At 38.3% G+C, this 16,087-nt stretch overlaps 1 protein-coding gene across 1 annotated transcript; it reads right to left on the minus strand.

Moving 5' to 3' along the window:
- Positions 1 to 508: 508 nt before the first annotated feature.
- On the minus strand, positions 509 to 14,302 carry LOC121417425. The gene is made up of 4 exons (XM_041611133.1): positions 13,901 to 14,302; positions 11,599 to 11,759; positions 8,057 to 8,195; positions 509 to 1,423 (listed from the first exon to the last, which is right to left on the minus strand). The coding sequence occupies exons 1-4, from the start codon at positions 13,943 to 13,945 to the stop codon at positions 1,337 to 1,339; spliced, it is 432 nt and encodes a 143-aa protein (XP_041467067.1). The 5' UTR covers positions 13,946 to 14,302; the 3' UTR covers positions 509 to 1,336.
- Positions 14,303 to 16,087: the final 1,785 nt, after the last annotated feature.

The raw sequence follows: 16,087 nt of genomic DNA on the forward strand, positions 1-16,087 counted from the left end.
TAGTTATTTGCGTACGTTCTGACACAACCACGCGTACGTTATGAAAGAAACACTTAACATTCTGAATTAAATTCGTAACATATAAACATTTAGTTCTAATTATTGAGAAAATTATTTTTTTCCCCATCGATTTTCGCCATCTGATTTTGTTACTTGCCTTTCATAGTATTCGTGGATCAGCACCACAATACAGTCTTTCATTTACCAATCACTACAGACCAGGCAGATCTTTGCGCTCATCCACCTCTGGCTTACTTGTCATTCCGAAAGTTTCAAAAACTTGGGGGAAAGATCATTTGCTTTTGCATGCCCCACTTTCATGGCTTTCTGGAACAGCCTTCCTGAAGACATAAAAATATGTACCTCTGTCGAAACTTTCAAAAATCTTCTAAAAACTTTGCTATTTAACTCTTAGCTCTTTATGCGCCTTGAGCACTCTACAGAGTGGATTTGGCGCTTTACAAGTCTCATTATTATTATTATTATTATCTATATGGAGCAAAAAACTTAATATGTGATACAGCTGTATACTCTTTAGAACCAAACTAAAAAGAGTGTGCATCATGAATTTTGTTTGATAAATCAGTGAGGTGCATCGATTGGAAATTATTATCATCGGCTATCGCTGGCCATAAATAAAATTGCGATATACTTGTATAGGCAAAATAAGTCGCATTCGTATGCCCCACTCGTCTGGTCATTCATGAGGCCTTGGTCATTCATGACGCGCGCCCTCTACGTTTGTTGAGTTATCTTCTGCTCAAACTCGAAGCAGATCAAACTGGTGTGATATTGGTTATCAGCATATTTTCTTCTCGGCTGTGGTCCATGTGGTCATTCGAGCTATTGTCCATATAATCATGATGATAGCGTGTTTTCGCTCAACAACGCGGAATCAACCTTAGCAGGCACAATGAAAACCTGGGAGGTCATTGTCGAAAATATTAGTGAACCGGAACAGTTTATCGTCCTGAGATTTGGAGCTGACAGAAAATTGCAAACAGTATGTCGTTGCCAAGAGTCACGGACGACACTGTTGTTTAAATTTAACGATTTCTTTTTACAAATACAACTATATATTGTAAGGCTTTTGACAAAAGACTCTCTACGTTCCAGAAACGTCTGCATAGTGGCTGCGGAGACTCCCAAATCTCTTTCAGAAGTCAGGTTGTCCAAGCATGGACACTCTGATAATGAGACAGAATCACATTGGATTGCTGTTCTTATGGGTTCCGTTTCTTTGCCCTTATTGCCAGTCTTGATCCTGGGTAGCTGTCGTTTATATCATTCATCTCGCACCTTTCACGACTTGCCCAGACAGCTACGGTGTCAAAGACTAGCTGAAATTACAATCGCAATTACCGCAGTCTCCACAATCGCAATTCCCACAGTCGCAGTCGCCACAGTCCTTGCAGTCGCATGCCTGGATGAATCGATCAAAGACAAAAAGAAGCCACAGTAAGTCACACACACAAAACAAAAACGTATTGTCCTGGTTATTTCATACCCGGAATGGTATGTGGCTCCAACAGATCCAATCTTATCATTAACCTGACATGGTTTGTTTTGTTCTTCTTCTGATTTTTTTAAAGATTTTTTTTTAGTTTAGAGCGATAATGTTCATAAACGTGACTAGCATTTTGCAAGGGCGAAAATCTTTCCCCAAAGATAGGGGGATAGACCAGGGGCTAGAAAATTTGACAAGCCCCCTCCCCCCCTAAAAAACGGGGACATCCCGATAGACCGCGGGTCCGATAGACCGCGGGTCCGATAGTCCGCGGGTCCGATAGACCGCGGGTCCGATAGACCGCGGGTCCGTTAGACCGCGGGTCCGTTAGACCGCGGGTCCGATAGACCGCGGGTCCGATAGTCCGCAGTGCGTGTAAAATTATGATCAGATACATGTATATCAAATGTCATCGAGAGGTCCAAAGGTCAAATGATACAAGACCATGGGGTTCTATCAGGTGCGGATCCATGGGGGCGAGGGGGAACTGCCTCTCCCCCCCCCCCCCCCCCCGCTCAAAAAAAGAGGGGGAGAGGGGAAAAGGAGAGAATAAAAAGAGAGAGGAAGATGGGAAAAGAAGATAATAGAAAAGAGAGTAAGAGGGGGAAAGGAAAGATAAGGAAAAAGGGAGAAGAACAGGGGGAAAGAAGAGAAAAAAGAGAGGAGGGAAAAGGAAGACAAGAAAAGAAAGGAGAAAGGAAAAGGAGGAAAAAGAAGAAGAAAAAAAGAGAAAGGAAGAGAAGAATATTTGAATAGAGAGGAAGATGGGAGGAAAGATAAGAAAAAAGAGAGATAGAGGAAGAGGGGAAAAGAAGAGAATAAAGAGAGAGAGAGTCTGGAAGGGGGAGGGAGAGAAGAAAAAAAGATTAAAAGAGAAAAAAGGGGAAAGGAAAGAAAAAGAAAGAGGGATAAGTAATGGGGGAAAGAGAAAAAAGAGGAAGAGGGAAAAGAAAGAAAAGAAACGAAAGGAAAAGGGGGAAAAGAAGAAGAAAAAAATAGGAAGAGAATAATATTAAAAAGAGAGAAAGATGGGAAGAAAGATAAGAAAGAGAGAGATGGAAATGAATGTCGAATGTCCCATTGGGGGATTTGAAATCTCATCTTTTTTTAGGTTGGAATATCAAAAATGTTCAGTTTAATCGTTGAAATATGTATCTTCTTAATGGCTAACTTTTCGACCAGGCCATAATATGTAACATTTCTGCTCGCGCTTCGCGCTCGTGGTAATTATCTAGTTACATACGCGTCCTGTTCAGGTTCACAAACATTGCCCAGAATGTTAAATTTTCAGGACAATATACATGAAATTTGATTTTTAGCTTGCATATGGCTTATGAGATTTAACACATTTATGTTGCTTATAAAGTAAATCTAGGAAATTACTGTCAGGACATGGGCGTTTGCCCCTTCCCCCCCAACAAAAAAGAGAGAATCAACGCTTAGAAAAAATAGAGAGAAATGAAAGGGATATTAGGATGAAATATACTATCATTTTCCAAATATTACGTCAAAATCTATAATACTATCACAACCTTGTATTTTTGTAATAAAAGTGTCAACATATTTGCTTGCTCGCTTCGCTTACTGCCAACTTCTTATCAATTTTATGCGATACGCCATATCGAGCCCCCTCGAAATTGTTGGCTCATTACGGCACTTGGACAAATCAACTTTGAGCGGCCGATCGGGGAAAATATGGGTGAAAAAATGGCCCCTCCCCCATTGGCGGAAGCTGGGACCGCCCCTGACTTAGGCTTTTAAGATAAAATACAGGAAAAAAAATCAGATCGCGCATCGGGTTCTCATTATTTATTTAGGCCTTGTGAGATACCTCAATGTGTTTTTCAAGAATAAAATCTCAGATTTTCTTTAACGTCTACCCCCGATTTCATCTATTTTTATATCTTGGTGCCCTCGATCGCCCCCCCTGCACCCATGTTGAATAAATACGCCACTGATGAGGATAATTAGTCGAGATTGCATATTCCCTAGAGGTTATCATTAATAATATTGAAGGGTATACTAAAACAACAGTACAGAAACTACAGCTCCGGTTCACAATATTCTGGTAGGGCTTAATCTGGTGAGAAGTTAAACCAAATTGAACCCCCCCCCCCAAATCACTCGTGCTTCGCGCTCCCACTGATATTACATCATGGGCGGAAATCCCAGGGGGGAAAGGGGGGGGGGGAACGTGTCCCACCTACTCAAAATAGTCGGGGGGGCACAATATAAAATGTCCCCCTACTATTTTGGTCTTTTATAATCATAGAAATACATTATTCTAAATCGAAATAAAACATGTATTTTGGGACGAGATGACCTTAATTTGGCGATGATAACCCTTTTTTTTTGCTTGTTATATTTTCCCGCCCCTTCTCCCCATAGGCGGATCCAGGGGGCCGAGCTCCCCCCCCCCCCTTGGCGGAGCAAAAAAAGAAAAAAAGGAAAGAAAGAAGAAAAAAGGAGGAAAAAGAGAGGAGAAAAGGAAGAGGACGACGAAGGCATGAAATAAGATGAGGGGAAGACTTGGAAAATAAAAAGAATCTTTTGCGCAACTATATAAAACTTTCGCTCGCGCTTCGCGCTCGCATTGCCTATTAGGTGATTTACATATCTTGCTCAAAATGTAGTTCGAATATCAAGTTTGGAAGTCAATATACAACACATATATATTTCACCTCGGAAATCCAACTTTCATTATTTTGTGTAATTTAAAAATTGGTTTTTGAAAAGTGCTCTGTAAAAATGTCAATTTTATGGTTTGAATGTTAACATTTGCTGCTTGCGCTACGCGCTCGCAAATTTTGATTTATCATGTACCTATATTTTCGTGTATTCCATAAAGTTTTCAAAATATCCCTTTTCTTGTCTGATTGTTAAGACGCATCAGCTAGCGTGCTGCACGCTCGCATTTTGATTGGCGAGTTATATAAATGTTTCAATATAGTTTATACAACAAACTACTTAAAATCCCCTTTTCATGACAGTTTATCAAAAATTATAGGTCGCGACTTGCGCTCGCATTAATGGTTACAAATATATTAACTGATGCATCCTATTCATAATCACAAAAGTGAAATATCCAGTTTTTATGCCATGATATCATCAGATTTTGTGCCCTCAATAGGCATTAATAAATATGATATCAATTTAATAATTAAATTGTCCCTTTGTTTCATCTCACGCTTAGCAAGATTAATAGGAAGATAGTCATCATTTTCATATGATGGCATGTCGAAAGGATGTCCCGGTCCTATGTCAAAACTCAAAGTCATAATAATATCAGCTCTTTTTTAAGTGCGATCCATATCCACCTTACAATTTTTTTACAAAGTGCTAGAAATATAAAGCTGAAATTGACTCTCTTTTTTTCAGATCGGACTATCAAAGTTTCATGATTTTCATGATTAAAGTTGTATTTAGAATGCCTAGATTCTAGGTCTAAATATGAAACACGCTCGAGCATGTTTATTCAGATACCCAACTTGTTCTCTAATTTAAATCATTATCCAGTTTCAGATCACAATATCAAAAATTTTCTGCTCGCGCTTTGTGCTCGCATTATTAATGTAGGAAGACCCCATATTACTCATCCTTTTGATGATTTACAAAACATGAACAGAGTGGCCCCCTTTTACGTCTAAATCTCATTTTTTTTTTAGGATTTACAAATCATGAATAGAGTGTCTCGTTCAGTAAATATCATGGAACTAAATCTAGAAATTTTCCGCTCGCGCTTCGCGCTTGATTTATTTGTTTTCTCATATACCTATTCTGCTTGAGTTAATAAAAAAGTGCTTAGAATTTCCTTTCTTTGGGTGAAAATTTCGAAGAGATTCAGCTCGCGCTTCGCGCTCGCATTATTTGATTGTCAAATCAAATTTAACAGCTATCTTTTTCATCAGTTCATTTCCCCTCGCGCTTTGCGTTCGTCGTAATTATTAAGTTGCATACATGTCTTTTTCAGGATAACAAACATTGCCCAGAATCAGTTCAACTTTAAAATTTCCCAAAAAATTAGCTCGCGCTTCGCGCTCGCATCATATAAATGAGGATTATGATATTATGTATTAATTTATGAGAATAAAGCCAAGAAGTGACTAATAAGGACTACCCCTTCAAAGAAACAAACAAAAATTATCTTCGAGCTGCCGATCGGGGAAAATATGGCTGAAAACAAATTTCCGCCCCACCCCCCCCCCCTATTGGCAAAGGCTGGAACCGCCCCTGTGTCCCCCTACCTTTTGGTATTTATGTATTCATGGATTTTTTTTCAAGAACACATTAAAAAGTGGTCTTTATTTCTTTTTTAATGTGATTATAAGATAATTTAAGTTAGTCTGACCGGTAGGGAGTAGGCGCCATTTTTCGAAAAGTACACATGGGCGCCAAACATCAGGTCAAATTTGCTCCCCCTCCCTCCCCTTGAAATCCTGGATCCGCGCCTGCATGGGTTCTATAACAATAACCCATTAGGGCAATCACCCCCTGACAACTACTTCAAGGAAAATATTATCCCCATATTTTTTACCGCCGGGGACTGTTACCCCCCCCCCCAGAAATTTACTCTCCAGACAATTGTCCCAGATAATTATGAAAATAATAATTGTGAAAATGCCTTAACGTGACGACATGGCGTGGTACTTTATCTTACCATGTCTTGATTAATCATTGGCGGCCGAAGGCAAAACATTTAGGGGGATCCACCTGAAACTTTGGGATGGACACAGGTAAAAAATTGACAAGCAAATCAACCAAAATTTTAGGAGGGACCACCAAAATATTTTGACAAGGAAAAAAAAAGAAGGTTATCAACCAAAATTAGGGGGGGGGGGCAAAAATATTTTCGGGTGGTCTACCTCAATTTAGGGAGAGGGGACGCAGAAAAGATATTGACGACCAAAAAAAAGGTTCTCAACTAAAAATTTAGGGGGGAAAGCCCCCCCCCCACTTCCGCCGCCTAAGTAATTAATAAGCTTATTATTTCGACATAGCGATATATTTTATCTTATCAAGTCCATATGTCCACATGGCGAGATATGAAGTGTACAAGTCCCGGCAAGAATCCCGTTGAATCGCCATGTTCTCGTCATGTTGACTGTTGACACATAACTTTTTATAAGTGGACTGACTTGGCAGGATAACGTATCTCGCCATGCGGACATAATAAGCTTATTTAGTCGATATGGCAAGATAAAGTGTCTCGCCATGTCGTCAAGTCGATCATGGCATTTTAGAGGCTCCGTATGGCGTTTAGAGGGTATATTTCCGGGGGGGGGGGGGGGGGGGTAACAGTCCCCGACGATAAAAATATGGGGATAATATTTTCCTTGAAGTAGATGTCAGGGGTGATTGTCCAGTGGGTCATCGTTATAAAACCCCATGGACTCGTATCATTGACCTTTTGACCTCTTTATGACATGAATTTCACTATATTGTCATGATGATAATTTTACACACACCGCGGACTATCGGACCCGCGGTCTATCGGGCCCGCGGTCTATCGGGCCCGCGGTCTATCGGACCCGCGGTCTATCGGACCCGCGGTCTATCGGACCCGCGGTCTATCGGGCTGTAACCAAAAAAACATAACAAAACAAACAAATAAACATGGTTATCACCACAAAATTAATGCCAGGTCATTTCCACAGAAAAAATAACAAGCAAAAAAAAAAAAAATGGTTATCACCCTTAAAAGTAAGGTCATCTCGTCCAAAATACATGTCATGTCTGTACACAAGTAATTGTAGAATGCGCATTCAGGCCATTTAACTGGAGTAAATGGTTTGTACAACGTGCTAGGAAGCAGTCCCTGATGTGACGTCACTGACAGCGCGGCCCCACCGGGCAAATCAATCTCTGATATGACGTCACTGACAGTAAAATCCCATCAGGAAAAGCTGTCCCTGATATGACGTCACTGACAGTGAGATCTAATCAGGCGAAGCAGTTCCTGGTATTATGGGTATGATGTTGCCGACAGGGCCATCCCGTTAGGCAAAACAGTCCCCGAATTGACGTCACCGAAAGTGCAAAATTAGAAACGATCAGGCGAAGCAGTCCCCGATGCGACGTCACTGACAGTATGAACATTTCTCTAAATAATCAAGCTAACCCTCTTGTGCTGAACTAGGGTTTTTGTATACTACCTATGGATAGCTTGATTGTGACAGACATATCTCTAACAGTACAGGTGGGTGTTTCATAAAGCTCTTCGTATAAGTTACAAACGACGTCACACACGACTGGAACATGTTCTTATGTCATAAATCAATTACATAGGGCTATACCACATATCACAAGAAAGGATCACCATTCGTGCGTAAAGTCATTCATATCTTACGAGCAGCTTTATGAAACAGTAGGTGACACTGAAATCATCCACAGTAACTGGTGATTACTAGTTTCCTTTACCATTTGAAGCAAGCGGAAACGGCAAAGTAGAAAACAGTATATTTACATTTACGGCTTCTCATGGTTTTAGCACAATGTGAGATCATTATCTAAAACTTAAGTTAAATAATTCGGGTATTAGCGCAGTCTTACCGAGCAACAATCGTCGCAGGAGTCGTTCGAGTCACCTCCGAACAGACAATGGCACAGAAGACATCCGAAGAGTACCTCCATACATTCCCCGTCACCATGGCAATCCCAATTCGCACATCGGTCATCCGTCCTATGAGTGCTGTGAATTCGGAGGAGTGTAATAGTGAAAATAACTACTGTTACTATGTAGTCTGCAGGCACAGACCCAGATTGAAACTTTGATCAACAAGTGGGTCTCCACACAAAGACTAGCACATATTATAGAAGGCCTTTAGTACACGAAACTTAATAGGCTGCACAGGGCACATTCAGACCCTTTACTCTAGTGAAGGGTTTGCATAGCAGACTGGTTACTGTGGTTGCTTCGGAGAGGTGAAATAGTGATAAATATTGACTGTTACTCTGATTGTTCTTAGAGGTGAAAATAATGACTATTACATGGTTGCTTTGAAGAGGTGAAAAAAATGAAAAATAAGGACTGTGGCTAAGGCCGATCCCTTCAATGAGAGGAATAGTAAACAAAAATTATTATGAATGTTACTGTGGTTGCTTTAGAAGGAAGAAATAGTGAAAGTAATGATTAATATTATGGCTGCTTCGGAAAGGTGAAATAGTGAAGAATAATGACCGTCAGCATGGTTAGTATGGTTGCTTACGAGAGGTAATCCTATTGTTGCGTCCGAGACGTGATTTAGTGAAAAATAATGACTGTTACTAAGGTTGGTTTGGAGAGGTGATAAAAAAATAATGCCTCTTACAATGGTTGCTGTTATACACTTCAAAGATTTGGTGATGAACAAACCAATCTTTCGATCGAAACTTTTTAATGTTTTTTGTCACTCGTTCGAAAGTAAGTTAAAGAAAATAGAATAACGACAAAAATAGTATTCCTGGTATTCTCCCTGGTCTAAAACCACTTCTTGTTTTTGTTTTTATTTTTTGACTAAAACGTCACCTATAAAATTTTGACATCTTATGGATTAACGTTTACATTTTTGTTTGTTCATAAGGAAGTTTGATAATATAATGAATAAGCATAACATACAGGCCAGAAAAAACCCAAACAAAGGATTATATCCACCTCGATAATATTCAGCTTGTTTATGTGGAAGTAGGCGGAATTTTATAGAGAACATCTTAGACAGTTTTATGATAATATCCGATTAATTTTTAAGAGCATCTTCCTGCTTATCTCTGCTTGAATTTGTAATGAATACAATAAGAATAGGCATAATAAACAAACTCAAGCAGAAAACCGTATTTTCAAAAATGCAAAAAGTATGTCATATTGTGAACCGAATCGTCTTACAATAATTCCTGGTGTATCGAGAAAAAAAATGCTTTTGAAACATGATATATAAGTTCAGTTTCGAACAATCTTTAAAAGGTTGATAAACCCTAAACCAATTAGTTTATAGAATAGAACTGAGAAAGATTAAACAAGCGTAAAACTGAACAATTAAAACTGGATCTAAAAAAGTGATGTCAAATTTCTTTATTGGAATCCTATTTTGATTATTTTCAGTGTTGCATATATGCCTCTTTGATTTTTTTTTCAATGTATTCAAACAAACTTGCTGTAAACTTGGAGCGGACGTGACAATGAGATATTAGGCGCACGCGTGCATTTTTGTGAGTGTTTATTTCAATTCAATTTATTTTATTTTCCACTTTCAATTTCATATTTACAATTATGATACAATTGACATAGTAACATATTATAATCACAATTGAAGTACATACAAAAAATAAATAACATTCTAAAATCGCAATAGGCAATCAACAAATTGAGATATATAAATAATTGAAAGGGAGGGAGGGCCAACTGAAAAGCAGAACTTGTAAAATGTAGGGCCCCCTTAATGTTGTGTTTATAGCAACTGAATTGCTTTTTTTTAAACGAAACAAAACAAACAAACAAAAAACAATATTTACATTATGTAATGTATACATTATAATACAAATCATGTGCATCATATTAAAAGAAATTATATATATCAATCATTCACAGTATATACAAATTATTAAAGGTTTCCCACTTAACACTGAAGGCTTCATTTGTAATTGATGAATTAAATATTTAGTGATAATTCAGGAGAAATAATTTAAGTCGTTTTTTGAACATTTGTATAGAATTGCATTGTTTTATATCAATTGTAAAGAAATTCCATAGTTTCAATGATTATTAAAGTTGAATTCTCAATCTCGAATGGAACCTTCCCATGGCAGGGGCGTCGATCCATTTTTCAGATGGGGGGGGGGGCAAAATCATGAATCAATTTTCCAAAAGCGCTCGATCACACAAAACAAACTCACACACACACGCACATGCCTGTATGTGTGTGTACATATATGTATATATATACACACACACACACACACACACACACACACATATATATATATATATATATATATACATATCTCACCAGCAGATTAATCCGAGCGCGAAGCGCGAACTGAAAATTTTGATATTTCGATCTGAAAAGTGGACATTTTGAGCACGATTTTAGACGAAGAACGAGTTGTGTATCTCAATCTCGCTTGCTGATTTCTGTGTAACATTACAATCTTATTTTATTTTTAGCACATGCGGAATTATTGGGGGGGGGGCAAAACGATATGTTTGCCCCCCCCCAATATTTTCATTGGTGGGGCGATCGCCCCCCCCCCCATAATCAACGCCTCTGTCCCATGGGTGTGTTTAATAGGGGTCGTGGAACCTGTAGGGGCATCTTTTTCAGTCAAAAAAGAGTTCAACATAATATACTATGTGGAAATTACTATCAAACAATATCTTATGCATTAACAGTTCTACGTATCAAAGAGCACCGTCGATGTATTGAAAATGCCCGTCAAAAGACAATGAAGAGCTAGGATGATGATGATGACAATAATAATGAATTAGTGTTTATTCAGTGCATAATCAATTAAAACTGTTCTATGCACTTTACATATTAATCAGGGGCCGCGGAACCTGGGGGCGGGGGGGGGGTGCTTCAGCCCCCCACCCACTTTCTTCCCAAACCGTGTACAAAAGTGTAAAAATGACCATATAATTGTGATTTTTTAGCATGGTCAGCCCCCCCCCCTCCCACTTTGAAAACCCTTCCGCGGGCCCTGATACTGTCCATGTGCTACAATATGCACTTACAACAAAAATAAGTATGTTTTCAGATGTCTTTTAAACAATGACTCGACAGGAATGTACCTCGTCGAAATACATCGTTTGTCAATGAGAGTCCAGGGCTCCGTAACACAAAGGTTTGCGATGAATAGCAAATATGAAAGAACACTTCTGGTTGGTTCCTAGTCAGTATTTTGCGACAAATGCGCGTGTAACATTGATCTTGATTGGTCAGTTCATTTAGCGATTGATCGTTAATCTTTGTGTTACGGAGCCCAGGACAACACTTCTGTTATGATTCACCAATTTTCGACAAAGACTTCTTGGTTGCAAATTGTCATGGAGGACATTCGACAATATATTTTCTATGTTCTTGGAAGCGGTGTGAAACCTCTGTATTGAATAACATGCTCACCTGGTTGATGTGACCTTTGTTGTGTAACCGTACTCGCCCCGCCCAACCATGTTACTTCGTTTCTTTATGACGTCATCTGATTCACACTCTGACGGATCCTCGGGGATGGGTTGCGTAACGACTACCTTTCCGTTTTCACCGCCATCCGTGGTGACCTCAACCTACATAAACCGCAAGTAGATAGTACGAGACCCGGAAGTCGAAATGGGATTAAAAAATGGCAATTGCAAATTAAGAAATAGCAATATTTGATGACGAAGATAATATAATAATGAAATCTGCTGCCGCTAGCTGCTACCTCTATTACTACTTCTACCACTACTACTACTACTACTACTACTACTACTACTACTACTACTACTACTACCTACTACTACTACTACTACTACTATTACTACTATACTACTATCCTACTACTTTTACTATACTACTACCATGACTACTACTACTACTACTACTACTACTACTCTTCTACTACTACTACTACTACTACTACTACTACTACTACTACTACTACTACTACTACTACTGCTACTACTACTACTACTACTACTACTACTACTACTCTTCTACTACTACTACTACTACTACTCTACTACTACTACTACTACTACTACTACTCTACTACTCTTCTACTACTACTACTACTACTACTACTACTACTACTCATCTACTACTACTACTACTACTACTACTCATCTACTACTACTACTACTACTACTACTACTACCACTACTACTACTACTACTACTTTACTACTACTACTTTACTACTACTACTACTACTACTATACTACTATCCTACTACTTCTACTATGCTACTACCATGACTACTACTACTACTACTACTACTATACTACTATACTACTGCTACTTCTACTACTACTATTACAACTACTACTATACTACTACTACTACCACCTCTACTACTCCTACTTCTACTACTACTACTACTACCACTACTACTCTACTACTATGCTACTACTACTACTCCTACTACTCCTACTGCTACTACTACCATTTACTACTACTACTACTACTACTACTACTATTACTACTAATACTACTACTACCTTTACTACTATACTGCTACTATACTACTACTACTATTATTACTACTACTACTACTACTACTACTATACTACTATACTACTACTACCTCTACTACAACAGCTACTACTATACTACTCCTAGTAGTACTACTACTACCACCTCTAGTCTCTACTACTACTACGTCTACTACTACTACAACTATATTACTACTATTGCTATTACAACTACTGATATATGTTGCTGATACTACTATACTACTACTACTACGGTAGGGTGTACTAGTACAGATCTTATAATTGCAGCCATATTGAAATCTTGATCATCAATGTTTCAAGTCAACTATATATCTGTTTCATATTTTCAAATGTCACGTAAAATCTATAAATGCCCATCATATTTTTATGTACATTTTTCATTATTAATTTCCGAACTACTGTCTGCATACAATAAACTAAATTAAGATGAATGGAATCACCATTTAGTACTAGCACCCCTGCAGCTCGGCATTGTATCTACTGCTGCACTAGTACAGCCGGCCACTTTTCTACTGATTTATTACCCACCTTACGAAATTAGGTCCACGATCCGATTTTGGAACATATCGCATTTTGCTTATTTTCTGAAAATAAGAATGAAAAGTATCTTTTTATTTGAGGTAATTAAGATTAACGCAGATAATACTAATCTAACAATGTTGGATGATTGTAAGCCATTATTTTTCAGTAAAGGACAAATTAATTTTACTTTAGCCAATCGTATGATTGCTATGACGTCATTACGACTTGATATTAAATTCGATTCTATTATAATCTAGTCACAGATTTGAACATAGGTTTTCGTACGAAGAACAATACACAGTAACATATTCCATGCTTCAGTATTCAGCGTCAAATTCTATTAAATTTGATTCCAAAATCGGGTCGCAGACCAACCGTAATCAAGGTGTGCGCGGTGCGGTGGCCTTTACTAATAGTACACAGCAAAAACTGTGGTGTTAATCGGTGTACATAGAGGACCACACCAGTTATTTTACACCGGTGTTAAATTGGTGGTGTTAGTTTTACACCTGTAGGTGTTATTACAACACCTTTGGTTGTTACATTTACACTCTTTGGCGTTATGTTCAATCTCTAAGGTGTAATATTAACACCCCAGGGTGTGGTCCTCTATTAACACTAATTGGTGTCACTTTTAACACCACAGTTTTTACAAGTAGGCCTAGGCCGGATGCGACTTCGAATTCTGCTTACCTCCTCAGGTTCAACTGGCTTGGTTGGGGTTATTTCTTTATCCATGGCTAACCTGCGATGAAAGAAACCTGTGCACAGCTCTGGCTATTGAACATTCAGCTCCTATTTATATTTTGTCTATTTTGTCGAAGATTTGCCAGTGACAAAAGTCTGATCGTCTGTGAGATCAGAGCTATATACCTCTCCTCCTTTCTATCGTCCGCACTCCGCAGTCCAACATCCAACGATGCATGTGTATGACAAATATTCTTCGAAATATGATAATTATTACTATTATTGTGAAATGCAAAGATCATGGACAGATGGCATCAGAGTCGCATGACAACACCGTTGGAATGAGGACATCTATTTGGACCGAAGTCAGATATCTGATGATCTGATCCGTCTGCCATCAGCCGGAAATCCGGGTGGTTGGAATGCCATGAAAACTGCGATGACTTGGAAAATAGCTGCTTACCAAGATCCTAGTCACTTCATTATGTTCAGGAATGATACTTATATCTGCTGTTCTTGTGGGGGGGGGGGATTAACACGCAAATGCTAATTTCGATCATCTTTCATCAAAATAGTTTACTATGCATTGTCGTGCGTCGAATAATCAACATATATCCTCACACAGATGCAGTCCCATATATTAACACGCGTGTTAGTGTAGCCTTCTCATGATGTCAAATTTATCAGTGCCGGGCTATATTTTCTACCATTGCCCTGATATCTCATTGTCGGTGATTTACAAAAGATTTTTTTTAAAACGCAAACGCGATTACAAAGCATTCACCTGTTTCTTTACACTAAATATACTACCTTTTGTCATTTTGGCTTCCGCACACAAAACCTGTACATTGTACTTGAACGTCTAAGCTAGGCGAATATAAATGCCCGCGTACATGCATTCGTCATGTTCGTGAATATGATTACCGGTGTATGTAATATAGCATTGTATAGGTATTATTGCCTGCACTTAGAAAAAAAAAACATTGTGACGTATTGATGGCACGATATCTTATTTCACTAGACCGGGAGCATTTGTCATGTATGTTAAACCACGCAAGGTCAATAACATCAACAAAGCATTACAGGGGATATAAAAACAGCTTTTATACAGTTCTATTTTGGGTGGCAAGTATATAGACCATGGCTGGAACCACGGTGTTCCAAAATACATGTACATGTATGTAACTGCATGATTTGTGAAATTCTTAGTCCTCAAAGGTGAAGTCCATCCCAGGCAAATGCTGATTTATCAAATAGAGAAAAATCAAACAAGCATTATGCTGAAAATTTCATCGAAATCGGATATGAAATTAGAAAGTTTTGACATTCTCTTATTTATAAATGTGTACAATTATAAATGTGTACAACTTAGTGATGGAGATGAGAGAGTGAGGTCGTGTCCTTCACTCACTATTTATTTTGTTTTTTATTGTTTGAATTATAAAATATTTCATATTTAACGGACAACTATCAACTTGACTGAACCACGAAATGAATACATCACATGACAATGAGAAGAAAATTAAAATATTTCATATAACAAGCAATTGACAAGCAAAAAACAATGTTTCACCCCCCCCCCCCCCCCAAAAAGGAAAATTTCGTCTACGAAAAAAAATTAAAAGCAAAAATTAAAAGAAAAAGGGTTTTAAAAAAGACATTTTGTCCTTTCGGCTTTGATCCCTCCCCTCGATCCGCCAGTGCCGAGCAGGATGTGCATGATTGCTTTGTGAGATCAAACAACTAACTTACAATGTCACAACTTTCTTACTGTACACTTTTTTGTGAGATTTTCAGTGCTTTGCTTGTTGGACTTTTCCCCCTTTTATTCAAAATAAAGTTTTGTTGGCGTGGACTTGTCGCTTCAGCAGAACTTGAATATACTTTGGGGCATAGACGTATTAAAAAGAAAACGACGTAATTGACTGGTCTAGAGTCCAAACCTGAAGGCCTGAGCAAACCTTAAAATTGCCTCCCAAGATAACTGAATAAAGGGGACGAAAGACATTTAAAAAATGACATAAAAAATCTTGACGGTCAATAGTACTGCTATTATTCAGTCGAGGAACAAAAGTGGCGTAAAGTTTAGGTCCATCCAACATTCAGCTATATACAAAAGACACTATTTCCCGCCCGAATGTATAACGCGGTTAATATGATTTTCCATGGACCTACAATTATTTTCAAAGAATG

Source organism: Lytechinus variegatus, chromosome 6 (assembly GCF_018143015.1).
Source record: "Lytechinus variegatus isolate NC3 chromosome 6, Lvar_3.0, whole genome shotgun sequence".
Lineage (NCBI taxonomy): Eukaryota > Metazoa > Echinodermata > Echinoidea > Temnopleuroida > Toxopneustidae > Lytechinus > Lytechinus variegatus.